Source organism: Phyllobates terribilis, unplaced genomic scaffold, assembly GCF_046119375.1.
Source record: "Phyllobates terribilis strain yellow unplaced genomic scaffold, ASM4611937v1 Scaffold_1__5_contigs__length_1240528914, whole genome shotgun sequence".
Lineage (NCBI taxonomy): Eukaryota > Metazoa > Chordata > Amphibia > Anura > Dendrobatidae > Phyllobates > Phyllobates terribilis.
This window is the reverse complement of record NW_027362761.1, coordinates 910,507,186-910,529,272: the sequence shown is the minus strand read 5'-3', so window position 1 is coordinate 910,529,272 and position 22,087 is coordinate 910,507,186. Positions and strand designations below refer to the sequence as shown.

General features: G+C 41.9%; 1 protein-coding gene across 1 annotated transcript in view; it reads right to left on the bottom strand.

The window, feature by feature from the left end:
- AFG2A (AFG2 AAA ATPase homolog A) overlaps positions 1 to 22,087 on the bottom strand; it is a 521,034-nt gene that overhangs the window by 42,696 nt on the left and 456,251 nt on the right. Inside the window, exon 15 of the mRNA XM_073641378.1 lies at positions 12,114 to 12,278. Within this exon, the coding sequence (XP_073497479.1) occupies positions 12,114 to 12,278 (165 nt within the window). The remainder of the gene's footprint in view (positions 1 to 12,113; positions 12,279 to 22,087) is intronic.

Sequence of the window (22,087 nt, the reverse complement as noted above, 5' to 3'; positions counted from 1 at the left end):
TTTTGTTTTTTGTTTTGTTTTTTTTTATAACCCTACCCTGACTTGTACTTCTCAACAACTTTGTCCCTGACTTATTTGTGTTCATGGTGTTTGGCTAGTGGTGCCTCTGGCTTAATGGTGTTGTAGCGTATGTGGCCTTTCAGAAAAGGTATGTGTATATCGACAGACCATGTAACACTTAGATTGCACACAAGTGGACTTCCTTTCACTAAGCATGTGACTTATGAAAGTAATTACTTGCGCCAGAAATTTTTAGGGGCTTCATAGCAAAAGGGGTGAATACATATGAATATGCCAATTTTTAGTTATTTGATCCCATAAATTTAATTTATACCTATATTTTACTCACTTCACCAACATAGACTATTTAGTGCTGATGTATCACACACAAATCGGATTACAAAAATATTTAAACACAGGTTGTAATGTAACAAAATAGTTAAAAAGCCAAGGGGGTGAATACTTTAAGTCACTATATTTACTGTTGTGAAAATGAAAAACCTGGGACTAAACCAACATTCTAGTAGTAACAATATAATTATTTTTCTTCACAGTCCTTATGGTATAAACTTATTTGAAATACCTGTGACGTTAACATGTTCACTGCACCCGTAGAAGAATTTCCAGAGGGGTGTAGTTTGTAAAATGGGATCACTTATGGGGGGGGGGGGTGTCTCTGCTGTTCTGATAACTCAGAGGCTCTGCCAATGTGACAAGGCACCCACAAACCATTCCAGCATAATGCAAAACCTGCACTGCAGTATGGCGCTCTTTTCCTTCTGAGCTTTGTACTGTGATTGAAAAGCTTATCAAACACATTTGGATTCCCTGAAGGGTGTAGTTTCCAAAATTGCATCACCTTTGGTGTATTTCTGCTGTGTTGTCAGCTCAGGGGCACAGCAAATGTGTCCATAATGAGCCAATTTATTATATATTTAGGAGTTGGAGTTTTTCTCATGTCAAATACATGTGAGAAAGAAATATGATGATCAGCACTACCTCATTGAATAACATTGGTCCAAGTGCAATCCCTTTTTATATCGGATTGCACTCATCCGATGTATACGGTCATGTGAGCAAGCCCTAATAGTGTGTATGTTACATACTGTTATTAATTTGCAAGTTGCACTGCTTGCCATAAGTAAGCCCCAGGGGGAAAAATCCACTTAAGGAAATTCCCATATTGGTACTAAGGTATCCTTATTCATTCATGTCAAGAACAATTTGTCAGCAGCAAAAGTTTGAAAAGTTAGTCCCTTTGAGGAAACTAGGAGCTGGTGACTTGTAAAATATTATCATTTGGCTCTGGGGGTATGATGTCTCAGGCCGCATAAAAACATTTCTGTGGATTTCACATGAAAATTAACCTGGTGTATGGATTTTAAATGCTTTGGATTTTACAAATTCCCCCTATTCAGTTCTATACGGAAGTCTATAGAAAAATCCACAACAAATCCCATTTTTGCAAACTTCTGAAAACTGACAACTCTATTTATTCTTCGTGCTTCCATGGCTTCTTTGACCACACCTCTTCCTTTCTCTGTACAACCCTGCCTCCTCATCTTGTTTTATCCAATTAAAGGAAGCAGCAGGCACATGGGATGAGACATCATTGCATGAGGACGAGTTAGAAAAGAAGCGGCATAGGATCAGGCTAGAGAGCCCTAGAAGCATTAAAGCTGTGGTCCACTACTTTTTCATTGTCATCAATGTCTGATCAGTAAGGATCTGACACCCGGCACCCCCGCCGATCAGCAGTTATCGATGTCGCTGGTGAAACCGCTCGATTACGAAGCTACTCCGTCTTCTGGTAGAAGGCATGGCAGGCTACTTCACATCCATCTCCTATTCAAATCAATAGTAGGCAGATGTGCAATACCCCGCCGCAGCCTCTACTTTGTAATTGAGCAGTTTCGGCCGGCGACATCAATAACTGATCGGCGGGGGTGCCGGGTGTCGCACCCCAACCAATCAGACATTGACGACATATCCTAAGGATAGGTCATCAATGAAAAAGTAGTGGACAACCTTTTTAAGTCCTCTTTTATTATGCAGGAGCAAATCTGCAGCAAAAATTGTCTCCACCAATATCCACTAAATTTGGTGCGGCTTTGCAGATCTCTCTACTGTGGTTTCTGGTGGAGATGTCTAGAGCTTTCTGTACTGTAAAGTGTGGAATATAGGAACAGGCAGATAATTATAATCCTCAATAAATGAAGGCCAAAAGATTGTCTATGGTAACATATGCAAAAATATAACTTTGAAGAATGAATTCTAGACAGACTTCAGCGACACATCTATAGGCACAATCCTACCAAATCTCTACAGGGCCTTTATATCCACACTTGGTGGTCACATGTCTCACATCAACTGTTGTTAACGTCCTGCAGTTAACTCTTTCAGCAAAGAGGTGAAAATACAATAGACTATTATTGACTCATATGAAATGGACTGTGAGGGAATCCGCTGAAAAGTTGAGTATTCAAACAGCTGCCCAGACACAGATTTCTTTCCATGTATCCAAGTAATGAAATAACCAAGCATGGGAGATGGGGAGTATGAACATATAGCTATGGTATTTGAATGGTTGATTAAGTAACAAAGACTAAATAAAGCGACAGGAAGGAAGCAATGAAACAGCTGGGAAAGTTGAACAGGATGAAAAGGAGTAAAGGTCTTGTGATCATGAATGAATGTTTACACAAAGCACAGTGGAGAAGCTGAAAAGGTCATTAGCGACAAGCCTAAATGCAAAAGAACAGCGCAAATGGCCTTTTGTGATGTCACTCTTCTGGATTTGTGCGAGGAAACTGAACTTCAGAGATTTGCTGGGCAAGGAGACCTCATCTGAGAAGGAGCAAAGTCCAACCATAAAAGAAGTGGGTAGATTGAAGGCTTTTCTACCTCTTGTGGATTGATGTACCTTATAGTACTGAACTTCTAGCTAATTACCACATTGGTATGAAGAACTGCAGGCGGCACACTTATTCAAAGCTGGACACTGTAGGCGGAAATTATTTTGAAGGCACTTTGTAAAGTCACTTTTCCTTGTGGCTGCATTGCCGTTATTTGTGACAAATTTCTCAAAGTGTCACATGAGGTTTGATAAATTTGGAGCATCTTAAGACTTTACACGTCTGTCTATAAATGTTACTCCACTTTTTATACCATCTCTTTTTATTACTTTTTTTTAAAAAGTTGCAGTTCATATGTCTACTTAAAACCTCATTTACATAGCTAATCGAACATTTGAAAAGTGGCGAGACCAGAGTAAAAGTTCAAAAGCGGCACATTTTTGCACAAAAATGCATGACAAAATGATACCAGAAAGTTGTCACAAAAGCCTTGATACATGCACATCCGTGTGTTACAGTCTCTGATATAGTCTAGAGCTGCATTCACAATTCTTTAGGCTTCATAGCTGTAATCTCCCAGCATTTTTTGATGCCTGCACAGATCCACCTTATGAGAACTGTAGTTTATATACTGCTCATATACCGTAAGGAATACTAACTATCCAATTGTATTAATATAACTCTGCTTTATGCTTTTGATTGATTACAAGCTTGCTGACTATTTTCAATAGAATTCTGTATGGTGTTCTAGGTTTCAAAACATGCGGTCCAGCAGGATCAGTACAGGATAGGCAATGCATACAGCATGGATATTCCTATAATAGCAGGAGTGATTATTCTTGTGTAGGTACATTCAAGGAGACAGATTTACTAAACCGGTCTTAACTTTTATTCAGTACAAAATTAGGCTACACAGTCTTAAAATGTGCCAAACTTATCAAAGTGGTACATGGTATGATACATTTGGTTCATCGCCCGTGCAGCCGGTTCATTGAACGGGGCCCCGAGGGAGAGGGGGCCCCTCCAGCCTCCAGCAGGGCCGCCATCAGGGCATGACTGCCCTGACTCCAGTATGGGGCCCGGCCGGTAGGGGCCCCCTCGGGGGCCCCCCTCTTGTGCGTCTCTCTCCTCATGGGGCCCCCGGCCCCATGCTATGCGCCGGGTCCGGGACATTTCAGCGCTGAGCTGCGCTGTTGCAGCAGCGCCTTCATGATTCCCCTGACTTCCGGTCATGTGACGGTGCCGTCACATGGCCGGAAGTCAGGAGAACCTGCTGTCAGCGATTTGGACGAGCGCCAGGATTCTGCAGGGATCGCATGGGGGTAAGTATAACAAGTTTTATTTTTTTTTAAATACAATTAACTAGGAGTGGAGAGATGGGAGATGCACATGTATGTGTGTGTGTGTGTGTGGGGGGGAGATGGGAGATGCACATGTGTGTGGGGGGGGGGATGGGAGATGCACATGTGTGTGGGGGGGGATGGGAGATGCACATGTGTGTGGGGGGGGATGGGAGATGCACATGTGTGTGGGGGGGGGATGGGAGATGCACATGTGTGTGGGGGGGGATGGGAGATGCACATGTGTGTGGGGGGGGGAGATGGAAGATGCACATGTGTGTGGGGGGGGGATGGGAGATGCACATGTGTGTGTGGGGGAGATGGGAGATGCACATGTGTGGGGGGGGAGATGGGAGATGCACATGTGTGGGGGGGGAGATGGGAGATGCACATGTGTGTGGGGGGGGAGATGGAAGATGCACATGTGTGTGGGGGGGAGATGGGAGATGCACATGTGTGTGTGGGGGGAGATGCACATGTGTGGGGGGGGAGATGCACATGTGTGGGGGGGGAGATGGGAGATGCACATGTGTGGGGGGGGAGATGGGAGATGCACATGTGTGGGGGGAGATGGGAGATGCACATGTGTGTGTGGGGGGAGATGGGAGATGCACATGTGTGGGGGGGGATGGGAGATGCACATGTGTGGGGTGGGAGATGCACATGTGTGGGGGGGGAGATGGGAGATGCACATGTGTGGGGGGGGAGATGGGAGATGCACATGTGTGGGGGGGGAGATGGGAGATGCACATGTGTGGGGGGGGGGGGAGATGGGAGATGCACATGTGTGGGGGGGGGGAGATGGGAGATGCACATGTGGGGGGATGAGAGAGGTGCACATGTGGTGGAGGGGGATGAGAGAGGTGCACATGTGGTGGAGGGGGATGAGAGAGGTGCACATGTGGTGGAGGGGGATGAGAGAGGTGCACATGTGGTGGAGGGGGATGAGAGAGGTGCACATGTGGTGGAGGGGGATGAGAGAGGTGCACATGTGGTGGAGGGGGATGAGAGAGGTGCACATGTGGTGGAGGGGGATGAGAGAGGTGCACATGTGGTGGAGGGGGATGAGAGAGGTGCACATGTGGTGGAGGGGGATGAGAGAGGTGCACATGTGGTGGAGGGGGATGAGAGAGGTGCACATGTGGTGGAGGGGGATGAGAGAGGTGCACATGTGGTGGAGGGGGATGAGAGAGGTGCACATGTGGTGGAGGGGGATGAGAGAGGTGCACATGTGGTGGAGGGGGATGAGAGAGGTGCACATGTGGTGGAGGGGGATGAGAGAGGTGCACATGTGGAGGGGGATGAGAGAGGTGCACATGTGGTGGAGGGGGATGAGAGAGGGGCACATGTGGTGGAGGGGGATGAGAGAGGGGCACATGTGGGGGAGGGGGTGAGAGATGTGCACATGGGGGGGATGAGAGCTGCACATGGGGGGGTTTGAGAGCTGCACATGGGGGAATTGGGAGTAGGGGGATAATGAGCTGCACATAACGAATGTGGGGTGGGGGAGAGTAAATGATAAATGATGATGGGGTGGGGAGAGCACGGACATGATATAATGAATTGGGGCAGGGGGTGCATGTAAATATTGAATGCGGGGAGCAGGAAGTATAGAGTAGGGGGTGTTGCGGATGCAGGAGTGTGACTGGTAAAAAATTGGCGGAAAGAGTAGAGGTTCTAATTAAATTATATATTAAGTGCCTATTTACAGTTAATGGGGGCACAGTGGTGGATTACAATTTATATTTGGAATGGTAGGTTGCATAATAACTAACCATATATTGATGGTGGATGCACGTCTGTATTCAGCTGCGTAATGTAGAAGTTGGGGAATGTGCTCTAGATAACTGTGTTATTTTATGCAGAGACGAGTCCTGGCTGGAAGACGTGATGGCGGTCTGTGCTGGATGAAGGAGAAAAGCGAAGATGAAGGACTTCACCTAGAGACGTCACCGGTGAGTCAGTCTATTACATGTACACTGTGTATAATGTCACTGGTGATCACTGTATTACCTGTACACTGACACTATATACAGAGCTCTTGTGTATAATGTCACTGGTGATCACTGTATTACCTGTACACTGACACTATATACAGAGCTCCTGTGTATAATTTCACTGGTGATCCCTGTATTACCTGTACACTGACACTATATACAGAGCTCCTGTGTATAATGTCACTGATGATCACTGTATTACCTGTACACTATATACAGAGCTCCTGTGTATAATGTCACTGGTGATCACTGTATTACCTGTACACTGACACTATATACAGAGCTCCTGTGTATAATGTCACTGATGATCACTGTATTACCTGTACACTGACACTATATACAGAGCTCCTGTGTATAATTTCACTGGTGATCACTAGATTACCTGGACACTTACGTTATACATACCATGTATAGAGCTCCCGTGTATAATGACACTTATGGTAATATTAGTAATGTGGTGGTAATATTAGTAATGTAGTGGTAATATGTGGTCTGGTCATGGTGTGGCAGTTTTTCTCCCTTCTGTGTGGTATTATTCGGTCACTATGTTGTGGTAATATGTGGTCTGGTCATGGTGTGGCGGTATTCCCTGTATGTGGTATTATTGGTCATTTAAAAAAAAAATGTATATGACACATTCCCTTAAAGAAAACTAAATAAAAATATATCTAAAAAGAGTACTGGATATTTTAAGAAAATTTTAATAGGTTAGAGTAGGGCCCGCCCAGAAGAGTCTACCTTATCGTGGTGGCGGCTTTAAAAATCTTTTGGCCAAAACAAAAGCTGATGGCTATGTATGTGGCGCCGTCACATGGCCGAACGTCAGGAGAACCTGGTGGCAGCGACGTGGACGAGCGCCAGGATTCTGCAGGGATTGCATGGGGGTAAGTATAACAAGTTTTATTTTTTTTAAATACAATTAATTAACTAGGAGTGGGGGGGATGAGAGATGCACATGGGGGGGTGAGAGATGCACATGGGGGGGTGAGAGATGCACATGGGGGGGGTGAGAGATGCACATGGGGGGGTGAGAGATGCACATGGGGGGTGAGAGATGCACATGGGGGGGTGAGAGATGCACATGGGGGGGTGAGAGATGCACATGGGGGTGGATGAGAGATGCACATGGGGGGGTGAGAGATGCACATGGGGGGGTGAGAGATGCACATGGGGGGGTGAGAGATGCACATGGGGGGGTGAGAGATGCACATGGGGGTGGATGAGAGATGCACATGGGGGGGTGAGAGATGCACATGGGGGGGTGAGAGATGCACATGGGGGGGTGAGAGATGCACATGGGGGTGGATGAGAGATGCACATGGGGGGGTGAGAGATGCACATGGGGGGGATGAGAGATGCACATGGGGGGGATGAGAGATGCACATGGGGGGATGAGAGATGCACATGGGGGGGATGAGAGATGCACGGGGGGTGAGAGCTGCACATGGGGGGGATGAGAGCTGCACATGGGGGGTTATGTTTACATAACTTTGTTGCCTTATGAAGGGCAGGGGGGGCCCCCCAAAATTTCTTGCACAGGGGCCCACTACAGTCTGTGTCCGCCCCTGGTTCATCCTTAGACTGTCTAGCCTAAGTTTACACCACCTAATAGTTGGTTTAGTTTGCACAAATATTTTCCACCAAATATGGAGAAGCTAAATTCCTTTCAGATAGACAGTACCCTTTTGTCGAGTAAGTTGGGAAAACATATCTAAAGCACAATGAACGTGGTGCAAAGAATGTAAGTTTGTTGGAGCAAACGTAGTCAGAATTTTTGGTCATTTAGCTTAGTAAATAATTCCTTTAAATTGACTTATTAACTTGAACATTCAAAATATTCATTGTACAGATAGGGGAATTGGGGGAACCCTATAGAGTAGAGCAGAGCTTTCTCTCCAGATGTCCTTCATTGATAGGAGGACTTCAATGTCCCTGCTGTCTGAAGTCTTTGCATAGTGTGTGACCATGAATGTGCTACACTACACTGCTGAATTTTTACTGCATGCACATGATGTATGGAACAGATGGAAGAATCTGCAAAGTGTTTTAGCCTGGGAGAATAGGAGGTGAGAAAGTCATAAAGGGCAGAGAGACAGAAGAGACGGAACATGGAAGGATTAAACAACGTCTTCTAACAATACAAGATAGGATCGCATAGGAAATATGAAGCCCCCAGGCAAAGGAACAAATATGCAGCTGTTAATCATTTCATTACTCTTGTCACGCAACTTGTGAGTGATTTCTTTGCTGTCTGTAATCCAGTGGTATGGTTTGCTCAAGTCAATCAGCCAAGGTGCATACCATGAGCATACAGAAATACAATGTAATATGAAATGTACCTGTAGTTTACAGTAGAAAAACAGGGTTCAGACTTGCATCAGGTTCAAAGGCAGGCAAGAAAAGTACATAAAAGGTAACTATACTTTCATGTAACTTTGCACAATACGTTGTCCTGTGTGTGTACAGAAGACTATTTCTGTTCATTATAAAACTTTTATCCTGCATTTTCATCAGTTTTCCACTTTGCAGTCTCTATCACTTTATTTGCAATTTACTCTGAGCTGGTGGGAGGAGACAGTCTGCTGTGCTGTCTGCCATACACAAAGAGATGGATTACTGCTCTTCACTCCTTTTTAGCAAACAAACAGCAGCAGCATGGAGGAAATTATACAGCAGTAGTGATCAGTGTAGATTTGAATCCAGCTCTGGTGTGAGGTAGAGACTTGTTAGAAAGCTCAGCATGATTTTTCTTAGTCTCTCTCTGCCCTTTTGCTCACATTACTCTTCTGCCCTCCTAACCCCTCCCCACTCTATACAGCATAATGGGCTGGTCACATGACTCAACAGTAAGCTGGCAATCCATCGTGCCTGAGCCAGATAGAGTTGAGATGTTTTTTTTCAGAGTTATTGAGGAGTTCAGGATATGGGGGAAGGAATAAGTGACTTAAGCGTGGAAGGAAGATAATTTCTCTGATAATGTATATTACAAATGTTCTCATATTTGCTTGTACTATTGACTTCAATTCTTATTTAAAGATATGGATGGACTGTTTTAAGAGAGGTGTAAACGTGAAGCTTAAGGCTCCAGTTTAAAATCTGGGATAACTTCCTATGAGAAAAAGCGACTTTTTAGTCCCCCTATGGCACAGGTCCAACTACACCTCTATTTAGCTTGTAGTGGCGGCATATTTACTAGGTTCAAATATATGAATAGAAAATATCAAGATGTATATAAATATCTATTTTTGCTTTTAGCCAGGCCTGTAACTATAAGACTACTTTCACATGGGTTAGATTCACCTTAAGCATTATTATCATCATAGTAGTTATAAAGAAGCTGTGGCCAAAAGTCGAGACTAAATTTTTACCGCAGATGTGAAAGTGGACCTATACATAGATTGAAGATTGATAAGCACCACTGCAATTAAATGGCGCTAGTCTTTATTGTGCAGAATCCACGTCAATAATGAACATGTGGAGTTAAAAGCACCTCATGTATATATGGCAGAGTATCAGCAGATTCAGGTAGGATTTAAGTTCAGAATTCGCAGCAAATTCCTGAGAGAATCCAGAATGAGTGCAATGGTATAACAAGAGAGTGTTTGCTGTGTCTGGAGAAATAAGGTTCACCATCAGCACATAAGCATAGAAAGGCTTCTTTACAGTTAGAGCAGTGAGACTATATAAAACACTGCTGGTGGATGTTGTGATGTTGTTGATTAGAACATAGGCCTATGTATACTTGGTTTATGTAGCTTCACGACACAAAGGTAAGTCTGTTCCATAATCAATAATATAAGCAAGGAGCTTTCTTTGAATTACAAGTAGATTATCCTTGATAAATATTTTACCGTTGACATGACACCTTCGAAAAAACAACTGTAGAACAGTTACTGCATATGCCACTATAGGCATGGATTATCCTTGTTGCTGTAATCTAACATATACAATACAAGATAATAAGACAGCACAGTCATTTCCTAAGTCCACACTGAAATAGGGGTAGAATGATCCATCTGCGATCAGATACAAAGCCTGTTCGGAATTTTCCTAAACAAAGACGTGAGTTGGAATGTGCGGAGAGCAGTGGATGGGTCTCCCACACAAACAAAACATTCATAAGTACAACATGGAAGGCTGGACATTCAGCACAATGCACAAACACCGCACTCATAGAGCCTTCAATCAGATGCGAGAACTGCTGATTTTGTCAGCTGCCGAGATTAATGGATTTGGAACATGCACAACAGAAACAATGCTTTCACTGACTATGAATGGCCACTATCCAATACATATACACTTCTGCAAAGTGCAAACAGAGAGCGATCTGACAAAAAGACACCATGTTTGTGCAAATCAACACAGATCTGGGACCAATTGTATTATTATGTAGTACTCTGGAATGTAATATGGCTTCCCACCACATCCAAATAGCTGGCATGCCGACAGAGTATGAGTCAATGCAGCACACAGTGTTCTTGAGGATGCTGGTGTTATTGCTCGGTTTGCCTTTAGCGAATTGTAGTAAAGGATAAGCTGTCTGCCAATTTACGTAAGGTTTGAAACCCAAACCTGTCTGAACAAATTTACATACAAACACCTGTAGCATAAAAAACACGCTAATAAGTGGCATTGTTACGCTCAACTGACTGACGTAAACCAAGCACGGTTTTTAATTCTTTGTGCCAAGTGGCAATATCTGTTCTAAGTAATAGCTAAGGGCCCTGATACACATCTGATAACTGTCGGCGAAATGATCTCTCCCGACTTCCCCATACACAGGAATGATCGGCTCGGGTACTGCTCTTGTGTTCTGTACTAGAGAGCCACTGATAGTCTTCTCTCCGGGGAGAACAAAAGGATCGACCATTGAAAATCTCTCCCCTTACATCATCTATAAGGTGAGTGGAAGGAGGACCCCATATACATTAGACTGGTGGCCAAATCCACTGGCAATGGCAGGTTCTGCTGACTTTGAGCTAATGTGTATGGGTGGCGTAATACATTTCCATGACTTTATTCCATTCATATTAGGCTGGGTTCACATCTACTTTGGAGGTTCAGTCTTTAAGAGACAGATCCTATAACATAACCCTGAAAACCTATTACACTCACTGGTGTCTATTGTGGCCTGCTGATGTCCATGATATGGCAAGTCCATCACTTTTGGCTTTCTGCTCCTAAAAAAATGGAAGCATTTAGTGCAGATGTGAACCTTGATGTACTAAGCAGGGTAATCATCGTGAGTAAAATGCAAAGAGTTGCTTATTGCAAAATCTCATTGGCCTTGTCTAACCTAGCAAGTAACTGGCCCTGGTATGACACACTCCTAAAGCAAATCATTTGGGAGCCTACAGAACAGCAAGTGAGTCGTCACTAGAAGGGTAAACCTTTGGGTACCACTAGCATCCAACATCTGCCATTCTCTTAAACTCACAAACATGAGTGAAGTATTGTAATCCAAGCTTAGAAGACACAATAAACAAAAGCACCACATTTTTGGTGAATATTTTATATCCTAACCCTACCAAGTACCCCATAAAATGTCTGTAACTCCACCTATTAGCTATTTTTGTTGCTCAAAGTTAGCCCATGTCCACTCTTTTGAGGAGCTACCAGATAGTCCAATCTGGAAGCCAGGCGCCATCTTTTCCTTCCAGGTTATGAAATAGGGTGCATCTCACACTGTGTAGTTTTATAATCACTCCATTACCCAATTACTTCTCCCCCATTCTGAATAAAGCTCCGAATGAGAATAAGAACTATATGAAGTTCTCTCAGGTTAAGTACAAGGAAAGTAAGGAAACCTATTTACAAAGTACCTCATTAGTTTGAAATATAAACTCAAAATTATGCTCCACAAGGAACATGTAAATCTTTGTTGATTGTGAGTATAATTACTCCAATCTGTCCATGTTTACCTCTGCTCCCGAATACTTCTCAGTTTGTAACACAAGACGATCTAGATTGACCTCATTATCAATCGGCATTCTCTGGAATTGGAGCCTAAAGATTTCCCGCCGTGTGGCGGCATCCGGCAATGGCACAAAAATTATTCTGTCAATACGTCCTGGACGCATAAGAGCCTGAAAGAGGAGAAAATGTACAATTAGTCTTCTTATATCCAAGACAGAATTCATCTTTAGTACATTTGTATACAATAAAATACCACTTTATGATTGTTGTCCAGGCACAAATTGTATTTAAAAATAAAATAAACACTAGGCAGAATGGTATAGATACAATTGAAACCAGAAGTTTACATACACTATATAAAAAGACACATATGCATATTTTTCTCAATATTTGACATGAAATCAGAATAAATGTTTCCTGTTTTAGGTCAATTAGGATTACCATAATTTGTAATATTTTCCAAATGCCTGAATAATGAGAGAGAGAGAATGTTTTAAGGCGTTTTTATTACTTACTGCAAAGTCAAAAGTTTACATACAATTCATTAGTATTTGGTACCATTGCCCTTAAACTGAATGACTTGGGTCAAACGTTTGGGATATCCTTCCACAAGCTTCTCACAATAGGTCGGAATTTGGGCCATTCCTCCTGACAAAACTGGTGTAACTGATCTAGGTTTGTAGGTCACCTTGCTCGCCCCTACCTTTTCAGCTTTGCCCATAAATTTTCAATAGGATTGAGATCAGGGCTTGAGATGGCCATTCCAAAACATTGACTTTATTATTCTTAAGCCACTTTGTTACCATTTTGGCAGTATGCTTTGGGTCATTGTCCATTTGGAAGACCCATTTCCGCCCAAGCTTTAACTTCCTGGCTCTGATGTCTTGAGATAGTTGCTTCAGTATTGCCACATAATCTTCTTTTCTCATGATGCCATCTATTTTGTGAAGTGCACCAGTCCCTCCTGCAGCAAAACAACCCAACAACATGATGCTGCCACCCCCGTGTTTCACACTTGGGATGATGTTCTTAGGCTTCCAAGCTTCTCCCTTTTTCCTCCAAACTTAATAATGGTCATTATGCCCAAAAAGTTAAATTTTAGTTTCATCAGACCACAGGACATGTCTCCAGAAATTAAGGTCTTTGTTCCTGTGTGCATTTGCAAACATTAATATGGCTTTTTTATGTTTCTTTTGGAATAATGGCTTCTTCCTGGCAGAGTGGCCTTTCAGCCCATGTTGATACAGTACTCGTTTCACTGTGGATATTGACACAATCTTACCAGCTTCCGCCATCATCTTCACAAGGTCTTTTGCTTTTGTCCTTGGGTTGATATGCACATGTCGGACTAAAGCACGTTCATCTTTGGGACACAGAACCTGTGTCCTTCCTGAGGGGTATGATGGCTGGACATTCCCATCTTGTTTGTACTTGTGTATAATTGTTTGTACAGATGAACGAGGCACCTTCAGGTATCTTGAAATTGTACACAAGGATGAGCCAGACTTGTGCAAGTCCACAATTCTCTTCCTGATATCTTGGCTGATTTCTTTAGACTTTCCCATGATGCTACACAAAGAAGCAGTGTGTTTCAGGTGTGCATTAAAATACATCCACAGGTGTATCTCTAATTAACACAGATGTTGCCCAAAAAAAAATCAGAAGCTTCCAAACATGACATCATCATATGAGCAATACAGAACTATTTAAAGGCATAGTAATCTTAGTGCATGTAAACTTTTGACTTTGCAGAAAGTAATAAAAATGACTTAAAACATTCTCTCTCTCATTATTCTGGCATTAGGCAAATATTAAAAATTCTGGTAATCCTAATTGACCTAAAATGGGAAAGGTTTATCCTGATTGCATGTCAGATATTGAGAAAAACATGCATATGTCTCTTTTTATATAGTGTATGGAAACTTCTGCTTTCAACTGTATAAATTACTATGAGAGAACAAGCAAAGCTTTGGGGCCAATTCAGAATCACTGGTTACTATACATTGCTGTGATGTAATGGAGAGAGATGAAGACCTGATGTCACTGCATGATACATTAATAAAGTCAGACAAATTATTTCAAAATTAAGTCCAGAAACATTGATCCAACTATCAGTATAATAAATAGATTGCTATTCTGCTCTTGTTACATATAGGCCATGTCATACCACATCACCTCCTACAATTTAAACCAATTGTGGTTTCTATGTAGTGGGTTAAACTACAGAAATGAAACTATTGCCATAGCTGATCAGTGAGTGCCAGGTAACATTACGTAAAAGTGAGAAGCGTCACAAATTAGATAAAGATGTACAAAACGTATTCATTTCCAGCTATTAAAAGAATATTTTTAAGCAGCATTCCATGATTTCTTTTTATTTCAGCGCTGGAGTGGTGCTACTAATCTAAGTTCCCTGACCCCAGTATTATACTCGTCAGCTGCTGTCTTTAGATCTTACCTGCGCCGCTCTGATCCCTCTCCATCATCTTGTGACCGCAAATTCTGACTGACCGTAAGCCAGAGGCAACGGTCACAAGCTGTCAATGTAAGTCTATGAGGGCCGCATTCTGGCTCTAATAGACTTACATTGATTTGTGACTTCCGGATCATCCAGCAAACACTGGAGCGATTCGGCAGGTCACAAACTACAGAAGACCAACCAGAGTGATGCCGACAACAGATGAAGATAGTGGCTGGCACCACTCCAGCGTTAAAGAAAAAAAAAGCACTTGAGTGGTGCTTTCATACAATAAATATAGCACTTTAAAATTAAAATTTAACGTTATTGTCCAGCCCCAAATTTTTTATTTTTTTTTTAATGGTCAGGATGGCATAAAAAAAAGAAAACAAATAAGCAACATCAGCCTAGCTGATCATCTCTGCATGGAAGTTTTGCTAGCTTTCCATGACCCAATTAATTACTCAGCCAATCACTTGCCGCACTATTGACCCACTTCAGCCAGTGACTGGCACCAGGCAGTAAATACTAGTGGGGACCCAGTAAGCGTTGGGTTGGAAGTAGTGACGGATTTGAGTATCAATTGTTTTGGGGGGTTTTCGCACCATTTTGACACTTTTCTAAAAAAAAAAAAAAAAAGTACAACCTGAACAACCTTTTTCAATATATTTTCCAGGATTAGAACGATGCGCTATGTCATATCTGTCCATTGCCTGAGCATCCTAAGTTCATTCTCACTCAAGAGACTGGTGCTGGGAAGCAATATCAGACATAACCATGCTCACATGTGACACTGCTTTCTGATCCTGGACATTTTATTTAAAGAGGTTTTCCCATGAACAAAGTTCATTATAATCAATAGATCTTGGAATAATAATAATTTGCACAATTGGATGTGTTTACATTTTTTTTCCTGTGCTGAGTTAATATTCTAATTGTGCCCTTGCTGTATACTGTGTAATGGCTGCGTCTGACCTGCTGTGTGAATTTATGTTCTTCATATTCCAATCATCACTACTCACTACCAATGAGTAAGCAGTGAAGTCTACCAAATGTACAAAAGGGAGTACAACCACGTTGCACTTGTTTATTGGGCTAACTTCTTCGTTATCTAAAAAGAGAAAATCGTGGTATTAATTGTCAGGACTGCAGTCTTAACAGGACAGGTTACTACTGGAAACAGACAATTATGTTTATAGACACATCACTATCAATTCAGCAGAATACTGACTGTTGTTCAATATAAAAAGACTATACTTCTGAACAGAAATCATAAGCACAAATTGTATAAGCTAGGGATGATGGGAGATTCCAGCTCTGCAGCCTGCAGAATTGTAAATGCAGCTGTGCATAAGATTCTTTCTGTACATATAATGTAAAAGGAAGTGTATAGTTAAACACGGTTTAAAGTGAACCTGACAGCAGATTCTTGCTACCCAAACAATGAGCAGCAAGAATCAGACACTCACTGCGTTATTGCAGCTGTGTGTGTTGTACTCTGAATGCTGTGGTGGTCAGAAAAATTTTTTTCTTTAAAAGACGGGTGGGAATCATGAGGCTAGGATGACTAGTCCAAGAGGCCGGTCCCTGGCAGCTTCTTTCCGACCTGCTCTTCTAGACTGACAGGTCTCTCCCTATATATGTGAATAGGATGAGACTTGTTAGTCATAGGGAGTGGGGTAAGGATAATCCACAAGGGACCTTTTGGACTAGTCATCCGAGATGCACGGCCCTCTTTTTTCTGAAACATTGCAGCATTTTGTAGCAAAATATGCTACAATAGTCTGACCAATTAGTGCTGACAATGTAGGGACACATACATTTGAAAAGGGAATGGTAACACCTAGATGTCAATTTATTAAAAAATATTCAGGGTCGGGATAATGGGTATGGCACAATGCACAGTTATGAGAAAAGATGACCCGGAATTGATATTTTTATGGAGATTGTCTTTTCTAACTTAGACAAGTCAGGAGTGGCGACAGGTATCTCCAGCAAAAGCAATACTACCAAAGAAGAGACTATTTCAAATTGCCCAAAGACCACTGTCTTACGGAGACCCTGGGCCCGTTTCCTGCTCCCCTGTTGTGGATACCACAGGCTGATGTAATAAACTATAAGCTGGCGGCTCTTCATAAATTTGTCAGATCATGAAGGATATTTACTACTAAGCTTCGCTAGCTCAATTCTAAAGTATGCATTGATGCGTAACCCTGAACAATCAAATTAGATCTATTTTTCGAAAGTAAAGAAAAAAGTTACAGAGGTCGTTCTAGTAACAGTTGTGTTCCAGGTGCCCCCATGGGTAATATAAGTTCCCATCAATCAGAAATATTGAATGCTTCCCTTGGGCTGGTGGCCAATAAGAGTTTTCCCAGCTTCATCGTGTCAGTGAAAGTCATGCAGAAAAATGGAAGGAAAGAGCCTTCCTTCCTGTAACGCACCAATATAGCTAACACCCTTCCTGATGAGTCTTTATAAAGGCTGTTGTGCTGGAAACTATTGCCTTTGACCTTTTATAACTCTTTTTAACTATGCAATAAATAACATGAATGCACCAAGCAACTAAAGAGGTTTGTCCTTGCGCCTGACTGTTTCCATCACAGGTTGTTTGCATTGGCTAAGACTAAAATCAGAGTATCCTCGGAGTGTTCTCATTACCAGGGACACCTACATATTTCTGCTCTGCTAAAATTCAGAATATGTTCTGACAGGTCTGAGAGGCTGTTGTCTCGGGTTTCAGTAAGATTCGCTCTGCTAGTATTAATACAAACAGTTTGCACTACCTTTCACAGAGGGCTCTTCATATGCAGGCTGAAGTCAGCCATCCGCCTTTGAACTCATTTTCTACATCGTAAAACATAGCTAAAAACTTTTCTAGATTCTTTTGTCAGGCTCATCTAACAGATTTTCTTCTCAGAGGTGAATGAAGATGCCCCTGGGGGTTGCTGGCATGCAAAAATATATCCTTTCTCTGTTTCTGACATCACATGTGTAATATTGTTGAACATAAAGAACAAAGGAGTCTTAGACTAAAAGATGGTATTCGAGCAGGTAAAAGCCATTCTTGTGTACTTAGCTCAGCAGAAGTGACCTCATCACTTACTCATTCTGTACTTGATGTACCCTTACTTAAACATGGCACTGATTCTGGAAGTGGGCACCTCTGACATGCCAACCTCCAAATATTATTTTTTTCCTTCATTTCCATCAGTTCACAATTTGCAAACACACAGAGACCTTTCAGCACAGACACAATAACAATTTATTATAAATATTCTAAACTACAGGGTTAACAATGCCACATAGGATAGTTATACGGTTCAGTTATGTAATGGTATTAGATTAGGATACATTGGAAATGGGGCCGACTCTCCAGGTTTGCTCGATGTCATGGGTTCTATAGTGATGAGGTAATATTCATATAACCTAGGACCATGACAATTCCTTTAAAAACATACAAAAAAAGCTAAGCCCTAAAACAGAAATCGGAGCAATGTCACTATTACTTCTTGATGAAAATTCTTCATGATAATTTCTATTTTTGTATGTCCCGTGAGCAATGTCTGGTTTTTCAGCTTATCCTTGTTAATTTTATTGGGTGGAACAACTATACCAGACACCGCTCACGGACTGGTGTGAGAACAGCAAACCCTTTTTTCATAGTTCTTTGCAAACCCTTTCAGAATATTTTACACCATTAAATTCAACCAGAGTTATCACCAATACTGTTTAGGATAATTTCCTTTTGCAAGTCTATTAATATTCAACAAATTAATAAACTCTCTAAAGCCAGTTTCACACGTTTGTGAAACATTGATAGTGTTCCGATCGCAATACCCAGCCCATTAGCAGGTTCTCCTGACCTGAGAAAACGTCCTTATATATGCCTATCAGCCAGTCAACTAGGGTCAGAAAAATAGGTGGTCAGGCTGGGTATTGCGATACGAGCACAGTCCATGCTTTACATCCATGTGAAACCTCTCTAAAAGTGACATGATGCACAAAATCAATAGTAGGAGATGCTGGTGTGCTGCGCTGCTGGTTGGTATGAATTAAGAAATATTCATGGAGCCTAAGGTATTGTAAAATCGTTGCAATTATAATCTCAACATGTTTCAAAGTATCCAAAACTACTTCATCAGGAGAAACCACAGAAAGTTCCTTTGTCTGATTTCTCATGATGAAGACATTTTGGATACTTCGACACAAGTTGAGATTAAAACCGCAACTATTTTACAATACCCTGGATTCCTTGGATATTTCTTACTTAATACCGACAAGCAGCGCAGCACAACCCGCATCTCCTACTATTGAATTCTACGGTAGACCCTTCAACCTGCCGGGCAGTAGCAGCTGCATTTATATCTTGAGCTTTTAAAGTGTTGTGCTTTCTTACAATACCAGGTAAGCACTGCGGCATCAACATATAAACCCATTACATGGATAACGCCCTATTGCACATGTTTGTCCCCCCCAGGCTTTTCTCAAGAAGCACAAAATGGCATAAAGTATTAAAGAGGTGGTCCACTACATTGTATAATGCGCCCATTGATTTACACCTTTTAAATATGTTTTTTTTTGTAAATACATACTGCTCCCATATGTGCCTGTGAGCGGCGCTGTCGTTACTTGCTCAGTCCGCATCACGTGACCCCCGCTGCAGCAACTGCTGACATCTGCTGTTGTCACATAAACTTCCAGAATTCCTGGATTCACCCAGGCGTGACCAAAGTCGCACACACCCCTCCCTGATTGACTGGGCTGTAGAAGGCGTTTCACCGCATGTCAGAGCTCAGTATCTAGTGCGCACTTGCGGCCAATGAAAGCAGATGAGAGAGGGAAAGTGCGCGCTGGATACTGGGCTGTGACATGCGGTGAAACACCGCCCACAGCCCAGTCAATCGGGGGGGTGCGTGCGACTGGGTCACTCCTCGGTGAATCCAGGAAATCCGGAAGGTGACGTGACATCAGTGGATGTCAGCGGCGGCTGCAGCCGGGGTCACATGATGCGGACTGAGCGAGCAGCGATAGCGCCGCTCAGAGGCCCATATGCAAGCAGAAGGTATTTACAAAAATACTTATTTAAAAGCTGTAAATAGATGGGCACATTATACAATGCAGTGGACCACCTCTAACAAAAAAAAGTTGTAATACAGATGATCAGCCAAACCTTGCTTATTCTACGCATTGCAACACTCAAAATTCCAGACCATGTTCTTTATTCTACAATGTAATCTCAAATATAAATTTTGATTGTAGGGATAAAAAATTTGTAAGTAATTCTAAACTTTATCAATCACCCTTAAAATACATAAAATATTTTCCCTAAGTAGAAAAATAACCACAACACTTACTTTATGCCAATACAATTGAACAGAACTACTTGTGGCTTATGTTACAGTGATAGAAACTAATTCTTTGATGAGATTGAACCCTAGGGCTTCACTAGTCAAAAGCATCTGCCATTTGTTAGTTTGTTAGACTGATGTTTAGCCACAATGGAAACCAAGTCTTTGCCAAGTGGTTGAGCACTAACAAGCCTCTATTGGCCAAATGTAGACAGAAGATTGTGTTAAGTAAAAGGGAAATCCCCCAGCTATCTACTGGGCTCTCACACATCTGTCTATTACATTAACCCTATCCTCTTGTGCATAGCTACAGTAAGCCATTTTGAGTGTCCGATGAATTTAAATATCCCACAGATGGTTTTTGAAAAGTTGATAATATCATCACGGAGGCCTCTCTTTCCTGAATTGTTTTCCAGGGAATAGGCTCCATTTAAAAGGAGATTGTCTACATATTTCCCACTTTTAAATATCTCACTGCGTACAGATGGACAAAACATAACACGTACGACTCTTTACACACTGCGCCAAAGCCCTAGATTTAGCACTTATGCTCGGAAAAGCTTCGGATGTACAGTATGTGGTAAATGTCTCCATAGGGCCTATTTACCTAATAGAGGCCAGAGGTGGGCAAGTTTTGACGTCTGTGAAGGTGGTATGCATTAGTATTTCTTTCTTCTTCAACTGTATTGAAAAGCGCAATAGACTGTGCTTTCCTACATAGAAGGTTACCATGAAAAAAGTATCTCAGACAGTAAACTTTTTGTTACAATGGACCCTATGCCTATGGGTCAGCTTTTCCGCAAGAGGTATACATTGGGAAAGCTTTCCTATGTGTGCTGCCAAAAAAAGGCTCAGATGCAATGAATTTCTCATTCCATCATACATTTAGATACTGCCACTGAAGGTACATTTTAGGTACTGTCACTACATCTATAACCTCACCCATCAGCCATAAATATTCTCTACCAAGTCATCAGCAGCACCAGATAAAAGAAATAATAGAAAATCTAGGCACATTCAATGATCCGGTCATTAGAAGGGTTGTCCCGAATTACCATATTGAGGACTTATCCCTTAGGACAGGTTATCAATATCACTATGGAGTGTTTGGCACCCCAACCAATCAGTCGTTGGCCAGATGTACACACCTTTGTACATGACTTAGTGGCCACACCAGGGTACTGCACCTTCTCACCTACTCATTTCAGAGTGGCCACTAAACAATGTACAGTGCCAGGTTACTGACCCTCACTAATATTGATGACCTGACCTATAGATGGGTCAATGGGTCATTAATGTTAGTCCCAGAAAGCCCTTTTAACTAAGCATGAAAGTAGTAAAAAAATATTCTATTAACATTTTTCGTTTTCTCAGATAATTACCATCAGCTCCTCACCCTTAATAGATTGCCACAATGTGGTACAGCCTTCCTATTCCAATCTCTCAAAACAGAGCTGTATACATGGAAATCAATGTAATCAGCTCTGTTGTTATAGCTATATATGACACATGCATCAAAGGATGTGAAGAAGAAAGACTAAGTTGGAATATAAAACCACACATAAACTTCACAATACTACCCAAACATTTACTTAATATGAATATTTAATGTTTCATAAGAGATTTTCTTCTAATAGCTAATGCAAAATGAAATAAGAATAAACTACCCTAATATACAGAAAGATGGACATCAGGATAAAGTGCAGAGCTGTAAGCTGGTTCTAATTAGTCTAACATCACAATTCATGGAGAATCTGGTGATTTTTGCTTACAAGACCTCTACGTTCAGACCCCGCAGTTCTAATCCCCTAGAAAGCATGATCGTCCGTTCAGCTCGCTGTCCTTCCTGGGGCCTCTTTTCTAGGGGAAACAAATACCGTCTGCATATTGTCTTCATAAAGCATGTTCTCAGCTTATGCAGGTAACTGAGATAAATTACCAAAATTGCTCTTGGAACATGATTGCATCTGATTTCAGTCTATCCTCACATACTCCAGAGACTTAATGTTCCTAAAAAAACACAATACTGGCCCCATTTGGGATTCAACGTTGAAATATTGAATGTCTTACTAATGCACTGAATATTACTATACGCTAATATAGCCTGGTCTGAGAAATGTCCTCTCAGCATTTTTCTTGGATTCTTATCAGCGTCTGCCAAGCAAAAATG